Genomic DNA, 25,941 nt, shown 5'->3' on the forward strand with positions numbered 1-25,941 from the left:
AGACCCCCACATGATTTTGAACACCTCTATCAAATCTCCTCCTCACCTGCTCTTCTCCAAGGAGAACAGCCCCAGAATCTCCATTCTAACCTCCCTGCGCTGTAAGTGGTGGCTCCTAGTAATGGCTGGGAGAGACCACCCTCCGAGCGCTACGTGACGCTGTACTGGGGGCGGTGACGGCTGGTTGCAATGGTCGGAAGAGGCGGTCTTCCGGTTCTAGGTGGCGCTGTGTTGGGAAGAGGCGATGACGGCTGGTTGGCATGGTTGGGAGAGGTGGGCCTCCCAGCGCTAGGGGGCGCTGTACTGGGAGGAGGGTGTGAGGCTGAATGCCATGGTTGGGAGAAGCGGTCCTCCCACCGCTAGGTAGCTCTGTACTGGTATGAGGCGGTGAAGCTGGTTGCCATGGTCGGTAGAGGCGGTCCTCCAAGCGCTAGGTGGCGCTGTTCTGTGGGAGGATGAAGTGTGTGCTGAGCTGCTGTTGTTGATACGGGCTCTCATGGCGGGGAGAGGTGGCGTGTGGATGCTGCGAGTGCTGAGGCGGCCTGGTGCCGGCAGACCGGGCCCTGATGCTACTCGGTTTGGGCGCAGCTTCGGGTCGGGCTTCCTGGCCGGCTCGCTACTCGGCTCCGCCGGCTGCGCTCTGGCCCTGCACTGGTACCGGCAGCAGGAGCAGGAAGAGAAGCTGCGAGGTGAGAGACAGGAGTAGGGCAAGACTTTTTTTTATTTCCAAAATATACTTTATTCATAAAAATCTGTAAAAAAAAAAAATACATTACCGAACAGTTTCAAACAGCACCAAGTCAAAAAATACAAACAGTGGAAAGTTTCCTTCAATACAATCATGAGTTGCCTCACAACCCTTCCATTTCATTTGTCATGCCATATACATTTTTACATTTTGCAGCAAACGAAAATTTTCCCGATACAGTTCGAGGGGTTTCCCATATACCCAGCCCCTCCGTTCAGCTTGGTGGGGTGACCTTACACAGTGGTCTTTCCCCATTGAGCCTCTGCCCCAAGCGTCCCTCAGCGCGTAGTCCTGGACCTTGGAATGTGCCAGTCTGCAACATTTGGTCGTGGACAACTCTTTGCGCTGAAAGACCAGCAAGTTTTGGGCAGACCAAAGGGTGTCTTTCACCGAATTGATAGTCCTCCAGCAGCAGTTGATGTTTGTCTCGGTGTGCATCCCTGGGAGCAGCCCGTAGAGCACAGACTCCTGTGTTACCGAGCTGCTTGGGATGAACCTCAACAAAAATCACTGCATCTCTTTCCACACCTGCTTTGCAAAGACACATTCCAGAAGGAGGTGGGCAACCGTCTCTTCCCCACCACAGCCACCACGGGGGCATTGTGCGGAGGGGGTGAGACTTTGGGCGTGCAGGAAGGATCTGACAGGGAGGGCTCTTCTCACCACCAGCCAAGCTACATCTTGTTGCTTGTTTGAAAGTTCTGGTGATGAGGCATTCCGCCAAATGACTTGGGCGATCTGCTCGGGGAACCATCCGACAGGATCCACCGTCTCCTTTTCCTGTAGGGCCTTGAGGACATTCCGTGCAGACCACTGCCTGATGGATCGGTAATCAAAGGTGTTTTCCCGCAGAAACTGCTCCACGAAGGATAGGTGGTACGGCACAGTCCAACTGGATGGAGCGTTCCGCGGCAGTGTGACCAGGCCCATCCTTCACAACACCGGGGGCAGATAGAACCTCAGCACGTAGTGACACTTGGAGTTTGCGTACTGGAGGTCTACACACAGCTTGATGCAGCTGCACACGAAGGTAGTCATCAGGATGAGGGCCGCGTTGGGTACATTTTTCCTGCCCTTATCCAGAGGTTTGAACATGGTGTCCCTCCGGACCCGGTCCATTTTGGATCCCCAGATGAAGTGGAAAATGACTCGGGTGACCGCCACAGCGCAGGAGTGGGGTATGGGCCAGACCTGCGCCACGTACAGTAACAACGTGAGCGCCTCGCACCTGCTGACCAGGTTCTTATGCACAATGGAGAGAGATCGCTGCCCCCACATTCTCAGCTTGTGTTGTACCCTGGCTACTCACTCCTACCAGGTTTTGGTGCACGCCCCGGCCCTTCTGAACCATATCCCCAGCACCTTCAGGTAGTCTGACCTGACAGTGAAGGGGACAAAGGATCGGTCAGCCCAGTTCCCAAAGAACGTGACCTCGCTCTTGCCGTGGTTAACTTTGGCTCCCGAGGCCAGTTCGAACTGGTAGCAGATGCTCATCAGTCTGCGCACAGACAGCGGATCCGAGCAGAGGACGGCGACGTCATCCATGTACAGGGAGGTTTTCACCTGAGTGCCTCCACTGCCTGGGATTGTCACCCCTCTTATGCCCACATCCTTCCTAATAGACTCAGCAAACAAACAAGACCGGGGAGAGAGGACAGCCCTGTCTGACTCCAGATTGGATCGGGACACTTTCCGATTCCCACCCATTGATTGAGACTGCACTACTGATGTTTGTGTGGAGCAGTTTGATCCAATTGCAGATTCCCTCCCCAAACCCCATTTTGGAAAGCACGTCCATCATGTAGGTGTGCGATATCCTGTCAAAAGCCTTCTCCTGGTCCAGGCTGATGAGGCAGGTGTCCACCCTCCTGTCCTGTACATAGGTGATCGTATCCCTGAGTAGCGCGAGACTATCAGAGATCTTCCTGCCGGGTACAGTACAGGTCTGATCGGGGTGGATCACCAACTCCAGAGCAGACTTGACTCGACTGGCTATGACTTTGGACAGAATCTTGTAGTCAACATTAAGCAGTGAGATGGGCTGCCAATTTCTGATTTCTGCCCTCTCCCCCTTCCGCTTGTAAATGAGGGTGATGATGCCTTTTCTCATGGATTCTGACATGCTACCGGCCAGGAGCATACTCTCGTATACTTCCAGCAAGTCCAGGCCGACCCAGTCCCACAGGGCCGGATACAACTCCACCGGTAAGCCATTGCTCCCGGGAGTTTTACTCGTCTCGAAGGACTCGACGGCCTTTGTCAGCTCGTCCAGAGTTAGCAGCTTGTCCAGTCTCTCCCTCATGCTGTCATCTAAGACCTCTGCAGGCAGGACATCGGCCCAATCCGGGCGCAGGGGCAGTTGGCCGGCCCAATCCGGGCGCTGCCGATCGTGTTTTTAATTCTTAACCCTCACCTTTACGTGTCAGTAGCAACTCATTTGGTAGCATTCTCCCCTCTGAGTCAGAAGTTTGTGGATTGAAGTGCCACTCCAGATACATGAAGGCAAAAAAAACTCAGCTGACGTTGCAGTGCGGTACTGAGGGAATGTTGCACTGTTAAATTATGTCCTGTCTGCCCCCTCAGGTGGAGGTTAAATAACCCTTGGCTCTATTTCAATGAAGAGCAAGGGAGTTATCACTGGCCTATATTTATCCATCAATCAAAAACAGATTACTTGGTGATTATATTTTTGCTGTTTGTGGGAGCTTGCTGTTCTCAAATTGGCTGCCATGTTTCTTACAACAGCGACTATACTTCAAAAGTGCTTCATTGGCTGTAAATTGCTTTGGGTCATCCTGCGGTCATGAAATATGCCATATAAGTACAAGTCTTTTTTTTTTCCTTAACCCTGACGCTAGATAGGTTAGATGGGGAAAAACTGTTCCCATTAACAAATGGTACAAGGAATAGGGGACACAGGTTGCAAATTTTAGTCAAAAGATGCAGGGGGAATATGAGGAAGCACTTTATTACACAGCGGATGGTAATGACCTGGAACTCGCTGCCCACAAGGTTGGTGGAAGCGGAGACAACCAATGACTTCAGGAGTAAGATGGATGGCCACCTGAGAGAAACAAACTTGCAGGGCTGTGTGGTTAGAGCCAGGGAGTGGGACTGACTGGATAGCTCCATGGAGAGCCGGCCTGGACTCGATGGACCAAATGGTCTCCTTCTGTGCTGTAAATGGCTCTATGACTAACAGCAACAAAGTTACATTTATAAAGCCTCTTCAAGGAGAAGCAAGATAAGTACGTGAGGGAGAAGGGAATGGAAGGATTTGTTGATGGAGTTAGATGAAGAGGGGTGGGAGGAGACCAGCATGGACCTGCTGGGCTGAATGGCCTGTTTCTGTGCTGTTAATGCTTTGTAGCAAAATAAGCTGCTCCAAGGAGTTTCAGAGGAGCATTCTCCAACAAAAATTTGACACCAAGCCACAAATTTGGGACATTCTGAGGTCAGGAAAGACGCTATATAAATGCAAGTTCCTTTCTTTAACCGTCAGCAAACCAATTAATCCAGCTTCTGAACAAATGAATGAGAAGCAAAGGCAGAAGGCCCATTTCTACAGATACCAGATTGAGAGCCATATCAATTGATGGTGACTTGGGATTGATCGACGTGATTTCCACAACCTGTGTCCTTTTCATTGTCTGGATTGGTAGAGCACAGTCTGGAAGAGTTCCAACTAGAAGAACAAGGGAAACTGGAACATGGGAACACCACCACCTCCAGGTACCTGTCCTGACTTTGAAATATCTTCAGCTGCTTCATCAATGACCTTCCTTCAATCATAAGGCCAGAAGTGGGGATGTTCGCTGATGATTGCACTGTGTTCAGCACCATTCACGACTCCTCAGATATTGAAGCAGTCTGTGTAGAAATACAGCAAGACCTGAACAATATCCAGGCTTGGGCGGATAAGTGGCAAGTGACATTCACGCCTCCAAAGTGTCAGGCATTGACCATCTCCAACAAGAGAGAATCTAACCATCTCCCCTTGACATTCAATGGCATTAAGAAGTATTTAAATGAGCACTTGAAATGCCATAGCATACAAGGCTACGGGCCAAGTGCTGGAACATAGGATTAGAATAGATAGGCTTGTTGGCTGGCACATACACGGTGGCCGAAGGGCCTGTTTCTGTGCTGTATAACTCTATGACTCTATGATTACGATCACTGAATCCCCCATTATCAACATCCTGGGGGTTATCATTGACCAGAAACTGAACTGGAGTAGCCATATAAATACCGTGGCTACAAGAGCAGGTCAGCAGAGGCTAGGAATCCTGCGGCGAGTAAGTCACCTCCTGACTCCCCAAAGCCTGTCCACAAGACACAAGTCAGGACTGTCCACATTCCTAGATGGGTGCAGCTCCAACAACACTCAAGAAACTCGACACCATCCAGGACAAAGCAACCCGTTTGATTGGCACCTCATCTACAATCATTCACTCCCTGCACCACCGACGCACAGTGGCAGCAGTGTGTACCATCTACAAGATGCACTGCAGCAATACACCAAGGCTACTCAGGCAGCACCTTCCAAACCCACGACCTCTACCACCTAGAAGGACAAGGGCAGCAGATGCACGGGAACACCACCACCTGCAAGTTCCCCTCCAAGCCACACACCATCCTGATTTGGAACTATATTGCCATTCCTTCCCTGTCGCTGGGTCAAAATTCTGGAACTTCCTTCCTGATAGCACAGATGGGTGTACCTACCCCACATGGACTGCAGAGGTTCAAGAAGGCAGCTCACCACCACCACCTCAAGGGCAATTAAGAATGGGCAATAAATGCTGTCCTGGCCAGCAGCACCCACATCCCATGAAATAAATAAATAAGATATATATATATTGCCACAGGGTCAAAAACCTGGAACTCCCTACCTAACAGCATGGTGGGTGTACCTACACTACATAGACTGCGGCAGCTACTGCCACCTTTTCGAGGGCAATTAGGGATGGGCAATAAATGCTAGCCGTGCAAGCGATGTCTATATGGCATGAACAAATCAAAAATAGGTCCTCTGCTCAGTTTAACACGTAGCTGCAGTGTTCTGCAGCGGTGGTCTCATACTATACAACGAATGTAGACAACTGCACTCAGATCGCACTGCACTCTGTGCTGATACGTAATTAAAAAGGCTGTATTATCAGTGCAAATAGTTTAGGTTAAATCTGTATTATGCAGTTCATTATCTGGTTTATATTTACTGGGTAATCAGTGGGTCTCTGAGCAATGCTAAAGCTGCTCTAGTTATCGGGGCTTATTGATGGACCTATTGTTTAAAAAATGTTGGGTGTTAATGTCTGCCTTGTTGCTTCGACCAATGCTCACAACTGATTGTTCTTCTCTCCGTAGAGCATCCAAGGGACAGCCTGCTGGAAAAGTATGGCTTGCCTGTAATTGGCACAGAGGTTCGCTATTGCACCAATCATGTATCATCATATGATCAGGCTAAGAGGACTCCCAAATGGGTTCTTGAGCATATTACAAAAGACAAATTGAAAGGTACAGACTGTAAAATCAAACCTCTTGATTTTCTTTGCTTGGTGCTGGTATTGCTTACGGTTGTAAACCAGAAACTAATTCTTTTCCGAACTCCTGTGCTGAATGTTCCTTTCTCTCTCTCTCTGTCTCTCCTTTCAAGACTCTTGTTCCATACACCATTTGACAAAGTGGGCAAATTGATCGATGGAACAGATGTTCCAAGCCTGCGTGTGAGGAGGCTCATGTGGAGCATAAAATGAGTTCTGCCACCAACTTTGTGTGTGACAGGAAAGACAGAGAGTTCCTCCTGTACTGCATATAGTTTGATCTCCTTATTTAAGGAGGGATGTACTTGAATTGGAGGCAATTCAGAGAAGGTTCACTAGGTTGTTTCCTGGGGGTGTTGTCTTATGAGGAAATGTTGAGCAGGTTGGGCCTATACTCATTGGAGTTCAGAAGACAGAGAGGTGATATTGAAACATAAGATTCTGAGTGGGCTTGTTAGGGCAGATGCTGCGAGCGTGTTTTCTCCTCATCGAGGAGAACTAGGGGACATAGTTTCAGATGAAGGGGTCTCCCTTTTCAGACGGAGATGAGGAGGAATTTCTTCTCAAAGGGTCCTGAATCTTTGGAATTCTCTACCCCAGAGAGCACTGTAGGGGAGTCTGTTTCCTTCTCCCTATCAGGCAGTGGAGTCCAAACACTAACCACTCGTTGCGTTTAAAAATAATAGTTTTTCCTCATATCGCCTCTGGTTCTTTTACTAATCACTTTCAGTCTGAGTCCTGTGATTATCGAACACAGAGCAGCGAACTTCACCTTGTCTTTGTAGAATTACAGGCATTGAGACGGACAGAAACTTTTAGTGTTTAATTTCTTGAATAATAATAGATCAAAGGAGAATGCCTGAGAGAAACTGAAATGCCAAGTGCTGCCAGTAAAATTTTGTTTGCTTCGGGATATGTTTTTACACAGGAGCAATGGATCGGAAGCACTGCAAGTTTAAGCCGGATCCTAGCATTCCAGCACTGTTCAGCGCTACGAACGAAGACTACCTCGGTAGCGGATGGAGTCGAGGACACATGGCTCCAGCAGGAGACAACAAGTTCTCACCAGTAAAGAACAAAATGAGAGCAGCATTGTCTTGATTTGTGTGTGTATGTGTGTGTGTGAGAGAGACAGAGAGAGAGAGACAAAGAAACTCATGAAAAGTTCTCAGATAGCTGCAGAGCTCACTCATCCACAGGTGTAGCCAGTGATTTGAATACAGGTACCTATTTACCAGCACCAAGCAAATTCTCAACTCTATGCTGTGTGGAAGCATACGCTGGCAATGGGTGCTCATAGTTGGACAGTCCATGGCACCCCCTTGCAACTAGCTACAGAGCCTGGCATGGGGGAGAAAAGGGGGGAATGTTTACCTGAAGAAAGTTGAAGCCAAGTCCAGAAATGAAGTCTGAGGTGGAGAAAACAGAACTTTTAATTTTAGCATCAGTTGTGGCTTAGTGGATATTAATCTTGGCTCTGTGTTAGAAAGTTGTAGGTTCAAGTTCCCACTCCAGGACTTTAGCACAATCTAAACTGACACTGCAGTGCAGTACTGAGGGAGTGCTGTATTGACCAAGGTGATGTCTTTCAAATCAGGATTAAAATGAGGCCCTGTCTCCCCTGTTAGGTGAATGTAAATGAACCCAAGACACTATTTTGTAGAAGAGCAGGGAAGTTCTTCTCAGTGTCTTTGCCAAGATTTATCCCTTGACCAACATCACAAAAAGGAATTATCTGGTCAATATAACGTTGCTGGTTGTGGGATCTTGCTGTGTGCAAATTTACAATAGTGATTATGCTTCAAAAAGTAGTCCATTGGCTGTGAAGCACTTTGGGACATCCCGAGGTTGTGAAAGGTGCTACAGAAATGCAAGCCTTTTCTGCTATTTGAATGAAATGGGGAGGCTATGATGCTGTCATGTTAATTGTCTGTCAGAAGACGGTGATGTTGCACAGTGAGTAACTAATTTTACCACTCGTACTAACCTTGTCAAAGGCCACTGTGCCTGGGCATGCCTCACAGGTTTATCTCCATGAATCACTGCACCACATAGTGATGGGACATGGGCCTAGGAATTCATTGTTGCCCTTTCAGTTGTTTTGAGGATGTTAGGATTATACTGCCTGTTTAAAATATTCATCCCTATTGTCAAAACCCTCTGTAGTGTCGCCCCTCTCTATCTCTGTAATCTAATCTCCCCTAATTCTGGCCCCTTTAGCATCCGTGATTTTAATTGCTTCACCACTGGTGGCTGTGCCTTCAATTGCCTGGGCCCTAATCTTTGGAATTCCCTCCTTAGACCTCGCCGCCTCTCTGTCTCTCTTTCTTCCTTTAAGACGCTCATTAATACCTACCTCTTTGACCAAGCTTTTGGCCATCTGACCTAATAGCGTTGAATGTGGCTTGGTGTCAAATTTTGCTTTATCACTTTCCTGTAAAGTGCCTTGGGAGGTTTTATTACATTAAAGATGCTATATAAATAGAAGTTATTGTTAAAAATGACTCCTATTCTCTCTTTCTGGGGAGTTATAAAGCTATAGAGCGCATATGGCATTGATTCACCACGATGTTTCCAGGAATGGGAAACTGATCACAGCTCCCTGAAACAAGGGAGTCAGTACGCAATGGCAAGCCTTTTATTTAATTCTTCGTATATTAAAACTAGCCATTGCCGTAGGGTCAGTCTCGACTCAAACATTCAGTGCTTGCTCCTTTAAAATGGAATTATATTTCCCAAATTAACAAAAGCTGAACGCTAACTTTACTGCAATATAAAGAATAATCAACTATAGTCTTGCATTATCACTCGTCAAGTCAGTCTGATTAACCCTTATCCCTCTCAAACAAACAAATTTGCAAAGGCTTTGTCTGTTAAAAGTAAATTCAAAGTTTATCATATGTTGTCTTTTTCTCTTTTGCAGCAAGCCATGGCTGAAACTTTCTATCTATCCAACATTGTGCCTCAGAACTATGAAAACAATGCTGGCTTCTGGAACAGGTGAGAGCTCCAGTTCTCTGAATTTAAACCCAGTGCCAGTGCCTAATAAAATGTCAGAGCAAATGGCTGCTAGTTTCTAGCTGCCAGCTTTTACTTCTCTGTGGGCACATGATGGCTGCGGCCTCACAGGTGTTGGCCCCCATTTAGCGTCCTGCCTTTGACTGTCAGCTGCCTCATTGACATGGGAGGGCATCACAACCGAGCCTGATTCTGGCCACCCAAGGTCCACACGTCCAGTAGTGATTCATGGAGATAAATCTGTGAGGCATGCCTGGGCATAGTGGCCTCTGACCAGGTTAGTGCGAGCGGTAAAATTAGTTACTCACTGTGCAACATCACTGTCTTCTGACAGACAATTAACATGACAGCATCATAGCCTCCCCATTTCATTCAAATAGCAGGAAAGGCTTGCATTTCTGTAGCACCTTTCACAACCTCGGGATGTCCCAAAGCGCTTCACAGCCAATAGAGTACGTTGGTCATCAACATGGAAACCTTGCCCATTATCCACTGACTAGCCTTGGGCCGTGAAAGCCAATTGTGACATCCCAGCTTCAGTGCAACGTGTAGTCAACAACTACACAAAACAGTATCGGAACTGAGGACCTTCCTGATCAGTATGGCTTCGGGCCATATTGGACTTTGTTTCTCCTAGTGCAGCTGTTGACACAGTGCAAAACCCCAATCTTTTAATTGGCAGTATAATGTGCTAGTTAATAGCCTCAAGTCCCAATATTCAGTATGAATGGTCCATGTAAACCATTAATTGGTTTGACTTATCAAAATTAAAGCCTGTGTGATTAAAGGGACAGTGCCAGCATGGATATAAAATTGGCTAAGGGGCAGAAAGCGGAGAGTAGTGGTGAATGGTTGTTTTTTTGGACTGGAGGGAAGTATACAGTGGTATTCCCCAGGGTCAGTACTATGACCAGAGCTCTTTTTAATATATATTAATGACCTCGATTTGGGTATAGAGGGCATAATTTCAAAGTTCATAGATGAGACAAATTTCAAAAATGTGGTAAACAATGAGGCAGATAGTAGCAGACTTCAGTAGGACATAGACAATGACTCGGAAAGCATGAATTTAACACAGAGAAGTGTAAAGTGATACATTTTGTTAGGAAGAATGGAGAAAGGCAATATGAACTAAATGGTACGATTTTAAAGTGGGTGCAGCAGCAGAGAGACTTGGGGGTATAGGTACAGAAATCTTTGAATGTGGCAGGACAAGTTAAGAACACTGTTAAAGTATATTGGATCCTTGGCTTTATTACTAGAGGAATAGAGTACAGAAGCAAGGACATTATACTGAACCTTTATAAAATACTGGTTAGACCTCAGCTGAAGTATTGTGTTCAATTCTGGGCACTGCACGTGGGAAGGATATCAAGAACTTGGGGAGGTATAAAAGAGATTTAGTAGTGTAGTACCAGGGATGAGGGACTTCAGTTATGTGAATAGACTGGAGAAGCTAGGTTGTTCTCCTTACAGCAGAGAAGGTTAAGGAGAGATTTGATGACGGGTTTAGATAGAGTAGATAAATGGAAACTGTTTCCGTGCACCAAATCCCGTTCACCCCTCACCCTTGTGCTTGTTGACCTATATTGGCTCCCAGTCAAGAAATGCTGTAATTTTAAAATTCTTATCCTTGTGTTCAGATATCTCTAGGGCCTCACTCCTCCCTATCTCTGTAACCTCCTCCAGCCTTACAGCTCTCTTAGATCTCTGCGCTGCCTCTAACTCTGGCCTCTTGCACGTCCCCAATTTTAATATCTCCACCATTGACAGCCGCGCCTGCCTGGGCCCTAAGAACATAGAACAGTACAGGCCCTTCGGCCCACGATGTTGTGCCGAACCTTTAACCTACTCTAGGATCAAACTGCCTACATACCCCTCATACTACTATCATCCATGTACCTATCCAAGAGTCGCTTAAATGTCCCTAATGTATCTGCTTCTACTACCACCGCTGGCAGTGCATTCCACGCACCCACCACTCTCTGTGTAAAGAACCTACCTCTGACATCTCCCCTAAACCTTCCTCCAATCACCTTAAAATTATGCCCCCTGGTGATAGCCCTTTCCACCCTGGGAAAAAGTCTCTGGCTATCCACTCTATCTATGCCTCTCATCATCTTGTACCCCTCTATCAAGTCACCTCTCATCCTTCTTCGTTCCAATGAGAAAAGCCCTAGCTCCCTCAACCTTTCTTCTAAAGACATGCCCTCCAGTCCAGGCAGCATCCTGGTAAATCTCCTCTGCACCCTCTCTAAAGCTTCCACATCCTTCCTATAATGAGGCGACCAGAACTGAACACAATATTCCAAGTGTGGTCTAACCAGGGCTTTATAGAGCTGCAGCATAACCTCGCGGCTCTTAAACTCAATCCCCTGTTAATGAAAGCCAACACCCCATACGCCTTCTTAACAACCCTATCAACTTGGGTGGCAACTTTGAGCGATCTATGGACATGGACCCCAAGATCCCTCTGTTCCTCCACACGACCAAGAATCCTGTCTTTAAGCCTGTATTCTGCATTCAAATTCGACCTTCCAAAATGAATCACTTCACACTTTTCCAGGTTGAACTTCATCTGCCACATCTCAGCCCAGCTCTGCATCCTGTCAATGTCCCTTTGCAACCTACAACAGCCCTCCACACTATCCACAAGTCCAGCAACCTTTGTGTCATCGGCAAACTTACTAACCCAGCCTTCCACTTCCTCATCCAAGTCATTTATAAAAATCACAAAGAGCAGAGGTCCCAGAACAGATCCCTGCGGAACACCACTGGTCACCGAGCTCCAGGCTGAATACTTTCCATCTACTCTGTCTTCTATGGGCCAGCCAATTCTGTATCCAGACAGCCAATTTTCCCTGTATCCCATGCCTCCTTACTTTCTGAATGAGCCTACCATGGGGAACCTTATCAAACGCCTTGCTAAAATCCATATACACCACATCCACTGCTCTTCCTTCATCAATGTGTTTTGTCACATCCTCAAAGAATTCAATAAGGCTTGTGAGGCATGACCTGCCCCTCACAAAGCCATGCTGACTATCTCTAATCAAACTATGCTTTTCCAAATAATAAATCCTGTCTCTCAAAATCCTCTCCAATAATTTGCCCACTACCGACGTAAGACTGACTGGTCTATAATTCCCAGGGTTATCCCTATTCCCTTTCTTGAACAAGGGAATAACATTTGCCACCCTCCAATCATCTGGTACAACTCCAGTGGACAGTGAGGACGCAAGATCATCGCCAAAGGGGCGGCAATCTCTTCCCTTGCTTCCCGTAATATCCTTGGGTATATCCCGTCTGGCCCCGGGGACTTATCTGTCCTCATGTCTTTCAAAATTTCCAGCACATCCTCCCTCTTAACATCAACCTGTTCGCGCATATCAGCCTGTTTCATGCTGTCCTCACAAACGACCAGGTCCCTCTCACTAGTGAATACTGAAGCAAAGTATTCATTTAGGACCTCCCCTACCTCCTCCGACACCAGGCACAAGTTCCCTCCACTATCCCTGATCGGCCCTACCCTCACTCTGGCCATCCTCTTGTTCCCCTCATAAGTGTAGAACGCCTTGGGATTTTCCTTAATCCTACCCGCCAAGACTTTTTCATGTCCCCTTCTAGTTCTCCTAAGTCCATTCTTCAGTTCCTCCCTGTCTACCTTGTAACCATCTAGAGCCCTGTCTGATCCTTGCTTCCTCAACCTTAAGTAAGCTTCCTCTTGACTAGCTGTTCTACATCTCTTGTCATCCAAGGTTCCTTCACCCTACCATCCCTCCTTGCCTCATCGGGACAAACCTATCCAGCAGTCGCAGCAAGTGCTCCCTAACCAACCTCCACATTTCTGTCGTGCATTTCCCTGAGAACATCTGTTCCCAATTTATGCTCCCCAGTTCCTGCCTAATAGTATTGTAATTTCCCCACCCCCAATTAAATATTTTCCCATCCCGTCTGCTCCTGTCCCTCTCCATCACTATAGTAAAGGTCAGGGAGTTGTGATCACTATCACCGAAATGCTCTCCCACCGAGAGATCTGCCACCTGGCCTGGTTCGTTGCCAAGCACCAAATCCAACATAGTCTCCCCTCTAGTCGGCCTATCTACATATTGAGTCAGGAAACCTTCCTGGACACACCTGACAAAAACTGCTCCATCCAAACTATTTGCACTAAGGAGGTTCCAATCAATATTAGGGAAGTTGAAGTCACCCATGATAACAACCCTGTTACTTCTGCACCTTTAAGCTCTGCGTTTCCCTCCCTAAACCTCTCCACCTCTCAATCCACCTTGAAGGTGCTGCTTAAAACCTACCTCTTCGCCAGCCCTAATATCTCTTTATGTAGCTCGGTGTCAAATTTTGTCTGATTGTGCTCCTGTGAAGTGCCTTGGGCCATTTTTACTGCATTGAATGCAGATTGTTTTTGTTGTACTGCTATATATACAGCAAGGCAACATTTCCTTCAACAGGTGACTGAGGTAAATGTGGTGCAGCATTTACGGAGATATAAAGACAGCATTCATTTGCGATAGAAATGTTAGGTATGTCTGTGGCTACACCCCTGCCTTTATATTCAAATCGGCATGCTTCTGATCAGGCAGTATGGTCATATTTGTTTCTCTGTAGACCTGAATCTGAGATCTGCTCTTTTGCTGATCTCCCAAATCACGCTCATAGCGCAAATGACTTTTGTTCTAGTCTTACAAGGGGAGTTCGATGATCTAAGTTCAAGGCAGTTGACTTAATCCCCATTTCCACTGCCTGCACAGCTCAGTGTGCTACAGCTAATGGGATTTGGAAGTTAATAGACCCAAAGTTGGGACCTTATTCTACTTCTGGGATTTATGCTGGGTGCAAACATGGAATAGAATCTTCACACAGCAGGAGTTCATTCAGTCCATCCTGCCTGTGCTGGTTGTTTGAAAGAGTTATCCAAGTAGTCCCAGCCCTCTGTCCTTTTCTCATGACCCCCTGCGCCTACACCTCCAATTTTTTTCCTTTTCAAGTTTATCTCCAGTTCCCTTTTGAAAGTTACTTTTGAATTTGCTTCAACTGCCCTGTCAGGCAGTGCATTCTGGATCCCAACAATACATGGTTTCCTTATTTACTCCACCAAAAGCTCTCACGATCTGGAACATCACGATTAAATCTCCCTTTAACTCTTCCTGCCACAAGCTTTTCTGATCTCTCCACATAACAGGTACCATGGTAGTAAATATACTGTGTCTCCTTCAATGCCCCTTTGCTTAGATGACATAGTGGCAGGACACTGAAGGGGTGGTGCATTGTCGGAAGTGTTTTCTGTCAGATGAGGTGTTAATCCAGACTCCGTCTGCCTGTTCGTGCCCTGGAGTACTGTGGAGTTGCCTGGTGCAGGTATCAGTTTAGCAGATTACCACAGAGGATTGACTTGGTTCTGAACTTTCATTACCAGGTGTGACATTCTGGAGCCATTTCAAACCTGAGGAGACTACTTAACTCCACTTAAAAAAAAAAGAAATTAATATTTAGTCATTGGGTATGGTGGTGTAATGGTTATGTTACTGGACTAGTAGCCCAGGTTCTAGACTAATAATCCAGAGAGAGTGAGTTCAAATCCCATCATAACAGTTTGAGAAGTTGTATTCGGTTTCAAAGAAAACATTTTTTTATTCATTCAAGGCCAGCATTTATTGCCCATCCTTAATTGCCCTTGAGAAGTGGTGGTGAGTCACCTTCTTGAACTGCTCCTTCTGTAGGCAAATCCACAGTGCTGTTAGGAAGGGAGTTCCGGGATTTTGACCCAGTGACAGAAGAAGGAATGGCGATATATTTCCAAGTTAGGATGTTGTGTGGCTTGGAGGGGGACATGCAGGTGCTGCCTACAGCCCTAGTTCTTCTCGGTGGTAGAGGTCACGGGTTTGAAATCTTGAAATAAAAAGCTGCCATCAGTAAAAAAAAAACATAAAGCTGTCGGATTATTGTAAGAACCTAACTAATGTCCTTCAGGGCAGGAAATTTGTTGTCCTTACCCAGTCTAGTCTGTATATGACTCCAGTCCCCCACCAATATGGTCGAATCTTAACTACCTTCTGAATTGGCCTAGCAAGCTGGTTAGTTGTATCAAACTCTCAAGGCAGCTAGGGATGGGCAATAATTGCTGGCAATGCCCAAATCCAAAAGTGAGTCATAATTAAAAAACTAATAAATGTAAGTTTGAGTTCTTGCTAGCTCCAGGAGCTCCTCAGAAGCAGCTCACCACAACTCATCAAGACTCAGCACAAAATGTATGAGTTCATTGCCACATGATAGCCTATTGACAATCCCTTCCGCCATTTGGAGCCCTGGAGTTTGAGCAGTAGTTATTTGCCCCTCAGCAGCCCGTTCACAGTACTCGCCAAATCAGGGATATATATGGCTACCTCCAGGTGACGCAGTTATCCCTTCTATGGCCAATAGTGGAGTGAAGGAAATAAGTAAAACCATTAACTCAGACAAGGCATTTGTATTGTATTGTTTTTGGCAGGCTGGAAATGTACTGCCGTGAGCTGACCCAGAGGTATGAAAATGTTTGGGTCATTTCTGGACCTTTGACTCTACCAACATCAGAAACTGATGGGAAGAAAACCATTACCTACCAGGTGAGATAAGAGGTGGATATTGAATGTATGTGCACAGCAGACTTGTGGATATTTGCTATTGCCACTTGGAAGGAAAATGAGAGAAGAGGGAGACAAAGCATCAGCGTTGGAGAGAAGCAGTTACAGGAAGAGAGAAATGCAAAGTACAAGAGGCCAGTAGAGCCTTGAGCATTGATTCAATCAGATAGGATCTATAGAAACTACAGCTTGACATCGTCAGAGCTATTGAATTAAAATAGTATATTAAAATCACTGCCATTGTCCTGTCCTCAGACTAAAAGAATGATTTTTTGATTTTGCTGATCCGTTACCATCTCGAATTCTACGAAGCTTGTCAAGCAGGATAGCCCCTTTTGAAATCTGTGCCAGCTACATCTAACTGTTTTCTCTTTATTGGGATGGGTGGTCGTTTCCATTCTGAATTAAATATTCTAAAATTTTCCCTACTGCAGATGTTAAGTGAACTGGCCTGTAATTATCCAGAATAGCTGTGTCTTTTTTACAAATGAGTGCTGCAATGGCCACGCTCCAATCATCTGACACACACATGCACTCAGAGAGCCCTGAGATATCATTTCGAAGGCCTCAACAATTTCTGCCTTCGGGATCCGAGAATGTATCTCACTGGGCATTTTGTCTTCTGTTAGCTTAACTATAATTTTCATTTTTAATCCATTAATAATTTTGCTTGCCTCACACTCAACTACTTCAGGATTCACCTCCAAAATCATTCTGCTCGGTAAACATTGCAAATTAAATGTCACAGAATTGTTACAGCACAGAAGGAGCCCATTCAGCCCACTATCTCTGTGCCAGTTCTCCAAAAGAGCAATTTATCTAGTGCCACTCCCCTGCCTTCTCCCTGTAGCCCTGCACATCCTTCCTTTTCAGATAACAATCCAATTCCCTCTTAAATGCCTCGATTGAGGTCGTGGATAGCACGTTTAGCGAATTGGTCACACCGCAGATTAGGATTGCTGAGGGAGAAAGGGAATGGGTGACCAAAAGGCAGAGAAAGAGCAGGAAGGCAGCGCAGGTGTCCCCTGCGGTCATCTCCCACCACAACAGGTATACCGTTTTGGATACTGTTGAGGGAGATGGCTCACCAGGGGAAGGCAGCAGTAGCCAGGTTCATGGCACCGTGGCTGGCTCTGCTGTTCAGAAGGGCGGCAAAAAGGGTGGAAGGGCTATAGTCATAGGGGATTCGATTGTAAGGGGAGTAGATAGGCGGTTCTGTGATGGAAAACGAGACTCCCGAATGGTATGTTGCCTCCCAGGTGCACGGGTCAGGGATGTCTCAGATCGGCTGCAGAACATTCTGAAGGGGGAGGGTGAACAACAGTTGTTGTTGTGCACATAGGCACCAATGATATAGGTAAAAAACGGGATGAGGTCCTACAAGCAGAATTTAGGGAGTTAGGAGCCAAGTTAAAAAGTAGGACCTCAGAGGTAGTAATCTCAGGATTGCTACCAGTGCCACGTGATAGTCAGAGTAGAAATGAAAGAATAGTCAGGATGAATGCGTGGCTTGAGAGATGGTGTAGGAGGGAGGGGTTCAGATTTTTGGGACATTGGGACCGGTTCTGGGGGAGGTGGGACTATTACAAATTGGACGGTCTACACCTGGGCCGGACTGGAACCAATGTCCTTGGGGGTGCTTTTGCTAACGCTGTTGGGGAGGGTTTAAACTAATGTGGCAGGGGGTTGGGAACCAAATGAGGAGGTCAGTTGACAGTAAGGAGGTAGTAACTAAAGCCTGTAAGGAACTAGATAATGAAGTCAGCGTGACTAAGGGAAAGAGTAGGCAGGGAGTAGATGATGAAAGCAAAGGGACTGGTGGTCTGAGGTGCATTTGTTTTAATGCAAGAAGTGTAGTAGGTAAGGCAGAGGAACTTAGGGCTTGGACTAGTACCTGGGAGTATGATGTTATTGCTATTACTGAGACTTGGTTGAGGGAAGGGCATGATTGGCAACTAAATATCCCAGGATATCGATGCTTCAGGCGGGATAGAGAGGGAGGTAAAAGGGGTGGAGGAGTTGCAATACTGGTCAAAGAGGATATCACAGCTGTGCTGAAGGAAGGCACTATGGAGGACTCGAGCAGTGAGGCAATAAGGGCAGAACTCAGAAATAGGAAGGGTGCGGTAACAATGTTGGGGCTGTACTACAGGCCTCCCAACAGCGAGCGTGAGATAGAGGTACAAATATGTAAACAGATTATGGAAAGATGTAGGAGCAACAGGGTGGTGGTGATAGGAGATTTTAATTTTCCCAACATTGACTGGGATTCACTTAGTGTTAGAGGTCTAGATGGAGCAGAATTTGTAAGGAGCATCCAGGAGGGTTTTCTAGAGCAGTATGTAAATAGTCCAACTCGGGAAGGGGCCATACTGGACCTGGTGTTGGGGAATGAGCCCGGCCAGGTGGTTGAAGTTTCAGTAGGGGACTACTTTGGGAATAGTGATCACAATTCCGTAAGTTTTAGAATACTCATGGACAAAGACGAGAGTGGTCCTAAAGGAAGAGTGCTAAATTGGGGGAAGGCCAACTATACCAAAATTCGGCAGGAGCTGGGGAATGTAGATTGGGAGCAGCTATTTGAAGGTAAATCCGCATTTGATATGTGGGAGGCTTTTAAAGAGAGGTTGATTAGCGTGCAGTAGAGACATGTTCCTGTGAAAATGAGGGATAGAAATGGCAAGATTAGGGAACCATGGATGACAGGTGAAATTGTGAGACTAGCTAAGAGGAAAAAGGAAGCATACATAAGGTCTAGGCGGCTGAAGAAAGACAAAGCTTTGGAAGAATATCGGGAATGTAGGACCAATCTGAAACGAGGAATTAAGAGGGCTAAAAGGGGTCATGAAATATCTTTAGCAAACAGGCTTAAGGAAAATCCCAAAGCCTTTTATTCATATATAAGGAGCAAGAGGGTAACTAGAGAAAGGATTGGTCCACTCAAGGACAAAGGAGGAAAGTTATGCGTGGAGTCAGAGAAAATGGGTGAGATTCTAAATGAGTACTTTGCATCGGTATTCACCGAGGAGAGGGACATGACGGATGTTGAGGTTAGGGACAGATGTTTGATTACTCTAGGTCAAGTCGGCATAAGGAGGGAGGAAGTGTTGGGTATTCTAAAAGGCATTAAGGTGGACATGTCCCCAGGTCCGGATGGGATCTATCCCAGGTTACTGAGGGAAGCAAGAGAGGAAATAGCTGGGGCCTTAACAGATATCTTTGCAGCATCCTTAAACACGGGTGAGGTCCCGGAGGACTGGAGAATTGCTAATGTTGTCCCCTTGTTTAAGAAGGGTAGCAGGGATAATCCAGGTAATTATAGACCGGTGAGCCTGACGTCAGTGGTAGGGAAGCTGCTGGAGAAGATACTGAGGGATAGGATCTATTCCCATTTGGAAGAAAATGGGCTTATCAGTGATAGGCAACATGGTTTTGTGCAGGGAAGGTCATGTCTTACCAACTTAATAGAATTCTTTGAGGAAGTGACAAAGTTGATTGATGAGGGAAGGGCTGTAGATGTCATATACATGGACTTCAGTAAGGCGTTTGATAAGGTTCCCCATGGTAGGCTGATGGAGAAAGTGAAGTCGCATGGGGTCCAGGGTGTACTAGTTAGATGGATAAAGAACTGGCTGGGCAACAGGAGACAGAGAGTAGCAGTGGAAGGGAGTTTCTCCAAATGGAGACGTGTGACCAGTGGTGTTCCACAGGGATCCGTGCTGGGACCACTGTTGTTTGTGATATACATAAATGATTTAGAGGAAAGTAAAGGTGGTCTGATTAGCAAGTTTGCAGACGACACTAAGATTGGTGGAGTAGCAGATAGTGAAGGGGACTGTCAGAGAATACAGCAGAATATAGATAGATTGGAGAGTTGGGCAGAGAAATGGCAGATGGAGTTCAATCAGGGTAAATGCGAGGTGATGCATTTTGGAAGATCCAATTCAAGAGTGAACTATACAGTAAATGGAAAAGTCCTGGGGAAAATTGATGCACAGAGAGATTTGGGTGTTCGGGTCCATTGTTCCCTGAAGGTGGCAACGCAGGTAAATAGAGTGGTCAAGAAGGCATACGGCATGCTTTCTTTCATCGGACGGGGTATTGAGTACAAGAGTTGGCAGGTCATGTTACAGTTGTATAGGACACATTTTGGAATACTGCATGCAGTTCTGGTCGCCACATTACCAAAAGGATGTGGATGCTTTGGAGAGGGTGCAGAGGAGGTTCACCAGGATGTTGCCTGGTATGGAGGACGCTAGCTATGAAGAGGGGTTGAGTAGATTAGGATTATTTTCATTAGAAAGACGGAGGTTGAGGGGGGACCTGATTGAGGTGTACAAAATCATGAGAGGTATAGACAGGGTGGATAGCAAGAAGCTTTTTCCCAGAGTGGGGGATTCAAATACTAGGGGTCACGAGTTCAAAGTGAGAGGGGAAAAGTTTAGGGGGGATATGCGTGGAAAGTTCTTTACGCAGAGGGTGGTGGGTGCCTGGAACACGTTGCTAGCGGAGGTGGTAGATGCGAACACGATAGCGTCTTTTAAGATGTATCTAGACAGATACATGAATGGGCAGGAAGCAAAGAGATACAGACCCTTAGAAAATAGGCGACATGTTTAGGTAGAGGATCTGGATCGGCGCAGGCTTGGAGGGCCGAAGGGCCTGTTCCTGTGCTGTAATTTTCTTTGTTCTTTGTTCTTTTCTTTGAACCTGCCTCCACCAAACTCTCAGTGCATTCCAGATCATCACCATTCGCTGCATAAAAAAGTTTTTCCTCATGTCACCTCTGGTTCTGGTCATTGTCTGGCAGTTGTGTGGCGTGAATGTTACTTGCCACTTATCAGCCCAAGCCTAGATATTGTTCAGGTCTTGCAGCATTTCTACACAGACTGCTTCAGTATCTGAGGAGTTGTGAATGGTGCTGAACATTGTGCAATCATCAGTGAACATCACCACTTCTGACCTTATGATTGAAGGAAGGTCATTGATGAAGCAGCTGAAGATGTTTGGGCCTAGGACACTACCCTGAGGAACTCCTACAGTGATGTCCTGGAGCTCAGATGATTGACATTCAACAACCACAACCATCTTCCTTTGTGCTAGGTATGACTCCAACCAGCGGAGATTCCCATTGACTTCAGATTTTCGAGGTCTCCTTGATGCCATACTCGGTCAAATGCTGCCTTGATGATAAGGGCAGTCACTCTCACCCCCCCTCCCCCCTTGAGTTCAGCTCTTTTGTCCACGTTTGGACCAAGGCTGTAATGAAGTCAGGGGCTGAGTGGCCCTGACGGAACCCAAACTGAGCCTCAGTGAGCAGGTTATTGCTAAGCAAGTGCCGCATGATAGCACTGTCAACGACATATTCCAACACTTTACTGATGATGTAGCCTTTGCAGTATCCACTGCCTTCAGTCGTTTCTTGATATCACGCGGAGTGAATTGAATCGGCTGAAGACTCGAATCTATGATGCTGGGGACTTCAGGAGGATGCTGAGATGAATCATCCACTCGGCATTTCTGGCTGAAGATTGTTGCAAATGCTTCAGCCTTATCTTTTGCACTGCAGGGAGTGGGAATGCTTAACACAGCAGCTTTGTGATTGGTGAGATTTTTAAAAAAAATTGCAAGTCAGTTTCACAGCTGACAGGTGCTGACATCGGGAACAGTGGATTCTGAACTTTGGACAAAGGTGACTAAAAGCTTGGGCAAATAGTCAAGTTTTAAGAAGCGACTTAAAGTCGGAAAGAGAGGTAGGTGGAGAGGCTTAGGAAACGAATCCAGAAATTAGGGCCTAGGTAGCTGAAGTCACAGCCATCAATGGTAGAGTGATAAAAGTCAGGAATGCTCAAGAGGCCGGATTTGGATGAGTGCAAAATTCTTGTAGGGTTGGAGGAAGTTACAGAGATAGGGAGGGTCGATGCTACGGAGGGATTTAAAAACAAGATTAGCATATCAAAATCAAGGCATTGCAGATATTAAGAGCCTGTGAATTTAAAGAGGGAAGGTAGATAGGATAAGCTGGTCATCCTTATTAGGCTGCTCAGCTGGTATATGATGATGGTAAGTGCACAAGCACATTGGGGAAGGGAAACATGGTAGAAGGTACTAACCCTCCATTCCCCCCTTCAAAGCTCCCTTATTGTGAACATAAACAATGGTTCAATGAAGAGTATAGGAGGACATGCCAGGAGCAGCACCAGGCATACTTCAAAATGAGCTGTCAACCTGGTGAAGCTACAGCACAGGACTACTTGCATGCTAAACTGCATAAGCAGCATGCGATAGAGCTAAGCGATCCCATAACCAACGGATCAGATCTAAGCTCTGCAGTCCTGCCACATCCAGTCGTGAATGGTGGTTGACAATTAAACAACTAACTGGAGGAGGTGGCTCCACAAATATCCCCATCCTCAATGATGGGGGAGACCAGCACATCAGTGCGAAAGATAAGGCTGAAGCATTTGCAACAATCTTCAGCCAGAAATGCCGAGTTGAAGATCCATCTCGGCCTCCTCCTGAAGTCCTCAGCATCACAGATGCCAGACTTCAGCCGATTCGATTCACTCCGCGTGATATCAAGAAATGACTGAAGGCACTGGATACTGCAAAGGCTATGGGCCCTGACAATATTCCAGTAATATGTACCGAAGACTTGTGCTCCAGAACTTGCCGCACCCCTAGCCAAGCTGTTCCAGTACAGCTACAACACTGGCATCTACCCGGCAATGTGGAAAATTGCCCAGGTCTGTCCTGTACACAAAAAGCAGAACAAGTCCAACCCGACCAATTACCGTTCCATCAGTCTACTCTCAATCATCAGTAAAGTGTTGGAAGGTGTCATCAACAGTGCTATCAAGTGGCACTTGCTTAGCAATAACCTGCTTGGTGACGCTCAGTTTGGGTTCTGCCAGGACCACTCAGCTCCTGACCTCATTACAGCCTTGGTTCAAACATGGACAAAAGAGTCGAACTCAAGAGGGGAGGTGAGAGTGACTGCCCTTAACATCAAGGCAGCATTTGACCGAGTATGGCATCAAGGAGCCCTAGCAAAACTGAAGTCATTGGGAATCGGGGAAAGCTCTCTGCTGGTTGGAGTCGTACCTAGCACAAAGGAAGATGGTTGTGGTTGTTGGAGGTCAATCATCTCAGCTCCAGGACATGACTGCAGGAGTTCCTCAGGGTAGTGTCCTGGGCCCAATCATCTTCAGCTGCTTCATCAATGACCTTCCTTCAATCATAAGGTCAGAAGTGGGGATGTTCGCTGATGATTGCACAATGTTCAGCACCATTCACAACTCCTCAGATACTGAAGCAGTCTGTGTAGAAATGCTGCAAGACCTGAACAATATCCAGGCTTGGGCTTGATAAGTGGCAAGTGCCAGGCAATGACCATCTCCAACAAGAGAGAATCTACTGTCTTCCCTTGACATTCAATGGCATTACCATCACTGAATCCCCCACTATCAACATCCTAGGGGCTACCATTGACCAGAAACTGAACTGGAGTAGCCATATAAATATGCTACAAGAGCAGGTCAGAGGCTTGGAATCCTGTGGCGAGTAGTTCACCTCCTGACTCCCAAAAGCCTGTCCACAAGTCAGAAGTGTGATGGAATACTCTCCACTTGCATGGATAGGTGCAGCTCCAACAACACTCAAGAAGCTCGACACCATCCAGGACAAAACAGCCCACTTGATTGGCACCCCATGCACTCTCTCCACCACCGATGCACAGTGGCAGCAGTGTCTACCATCTACAAGATGCACTGCAGCAATGCACCAAGGCTGCTCAGACAGCATCTTCCAAACCTACGACCTCTACCAACTAGAAGGACAAGGGTAGCAAATGCATGTGAATACCACCACCTGCAAGTTCCCCTGCAAGTCACATACCATCCTGACTTGGAACTATATCGCCGTTCCTTCACTGTCACTGGGTCAAAATCCTGGAACTCCCTTCCTAACAGCACTGTGGGTGCACCTACCTCACATGGACTACAGCGGTTCAAGAAGGCAGCTCACCACCACCTTCTCAAGGGCAATTAGGGATGGGCAATAAATGCTGGCCTAGAGTCGAAGAGGCTTAGCAGTTGGCAGGAAAAAAGACAGAAGTGCAAGCGGAGAGCCAACTGTGTAACAGCCCCGACAACCAATTTTTTCTGCAGCACCTGTGGAAGAGTCTGTCACTCTAAAATTGGCCTTTATAGCCACTCCAGGCGCTGCTCCTCAAACCACTGACCACCTCCAGGCGCTTACCCATTGTCTCCCGAGACAAGGAGGCCAAAGAAGAAGAAGAAGCCAGCGATGCCCCATCCTGTGAATGAATAAAAAAAAATGCAAATGCTGGAAAACTGAAATAAAAACAGAATGTTGGGAATACTCAGCAGGTCTGGCAGCATCTGTGGACAGAGAAACAGAGTTAACGTTTCAGTTCGATGACCATTCCTTAGTTCTGATGAAAATGATCACAGTCCAGATTCACACAGCAGAGCAGTCTGCCAATAACACATCACTCCAGGCTCGCATTTCAGCTTTCGCATATTGCGCCTCTCTGCCATCTGCCAAATTAAATTCTGCTGTGAACCTTTTAGCTGCTCATCAGGATTTTCACGTGCCAACACTGAAATGTTAAATAATTCAACAGTTACTGTTTAACCCAATACATGTTTTAACAACCACTCGCGCTTTTTAAAAATGAAACCGTCTTGTTTATGCCATTTCCTGGGGTTAGAAAAATGGAATTGCTGAGTGATGCAGTAAATCAAACAATTCTTGTTTGTAATTTTGCATTACTTCATGGATGACACTGTGATGGTGAGATGAGCAAGTAAGTGCATTAATTTTGCCTGTGCAATTTTGTTGAGCTGTTCCTGCTGCTTACTGCCACAATGTTGATTTGTTTGAACCTTTTAAGAATACGAGACCCTTTATAAATTTGTGAACGCTGAGTATTTTACATCTCCACTAAAAAAATCCCAATTTTACCAAGTGTATTAATTAAAGTGTCGCTTATAGAATCATAAAATAGTATAGCACAGAGGAAAGACATTCAGCTCATCAAGTCTATGCCAGCTCTTTCAAAGAGAAATCCAGTTAGTCCCCATATCCCTGCAATTTTTTCTCCTTCAAATATTTATCTATTTTCTTCTGAATCTATCAAGTAGCGCATTCTAAATTCTAATCACTTGTTGCATAAAAATGTTTTTCCTCATGTCGTTTCTGGTTCTTTTGTCAGTCACCTGAAATCTGTGCCCTCGGGTTATCGATCCTTAAGATATTGTAAAGAGTTTCCCTTTATTTACTCTATCCAAAACTTTCATGATTTTAAACAGCTCTATCAAATCTCATCTTGGACTTCTCTGCTCTGACAACAATCCCGGTTTCCCCAATCTATCCACGTAACTGATCCTTCATCCCTGGAGCCATTCTAGTAAATCTCTTCTGTACCCTCTCCACAATTTCACATCCTTCCGAAAGTATGGTGTCCAGAATTGGACACATTATTTCATCAGGCATCGAGCTTGTGTTTTTTATAGGTTTAGTCTAATTTCCTTGCTTTTATACTAATGCCTGCTTTATTAATGCATGCTTTATTAACTGCTTTGTTAACCTGCCCTGCCATCTTCAAAGATTTGTGCACAAGCGCCCCAAGGTGTCTCCCTTCTTGGACCCCCTTTAAAATTGTACCAGTATGCTGCCATATTCTGTTCACAAGAACTTACTTCCTGTCTCTTGATTTTTTTGTCACATTTCTACGTGAATATTTTATAATGGACGATCTATATCATTTTTATAATGAGTTAAACCTATTTGCCTATCACACTGTGGTTGCTAGCTTCCTAACATTGATGGCACTATGAGGTGCTCACAGGACAGGTACTCGGCTTCTACTGCCATTTTTTTTTTAAAGTTTTGCAGTTTGCCTGGCCTACAGTTTTTACAAAAACAATGTACTTTGGATACTAGAAATCTATAATGAAAACAGAAA

At 46.0% G+C, this 25,941-nt stretch overlaps 1 protein-coding gene across 1 annotated transcript in view; it reads left to right on the forward strand.

The window, feature by feature from the left end:
• Nucleotides 1–455: 455 nt before the first annotated feature.
• LOC137350511 (nuclease EXOG, mitochondrial-like) overlaps nt 456–25,941 on the forward strand; it is a 48,960-nt gene continuing 23,474 nt past the window's right edge. Inside the window, exons 1-5 of the mRNA XM_068015177.1 lie at nt 456–689; nt 6,119–6,268; nt 7,223–7,362; nt 9,218–9,294; nt 15,818–15,932. Of these exons, the coding sequence (XP_067871278.1) occupies nt 497–689; nt 6,119–6,268; nt 7,223–7,362; nt 9,218–9,294; nt 15,818–15,932 (675 nt within the window). The 5' untranslated portion in view covers nt 456–496. The remainder of the gene's footprint in view (nt 690–6,118; nt 6,269–7,222; nt 7,363–9,217; nt 9,295–15,817; nt 15,933–25,941) is intronic.

Source organism: Heterodontus francisci, chromosome 2 (genome assembly GCF_036365525.1).
Source record: "Heterodontus francisci isolate sHetFra1 chromosome 2, sHetFra1.hap1, whole genome shotgun sequence".
Classification (NCBI taxonomy): domain Eukaryota; kingdom Metazoa; phylum Chordata; class Chondrichthyes; order Heterodontiformes; family Heterodontidae; genus Heterodontus; species Heterodontus francisci.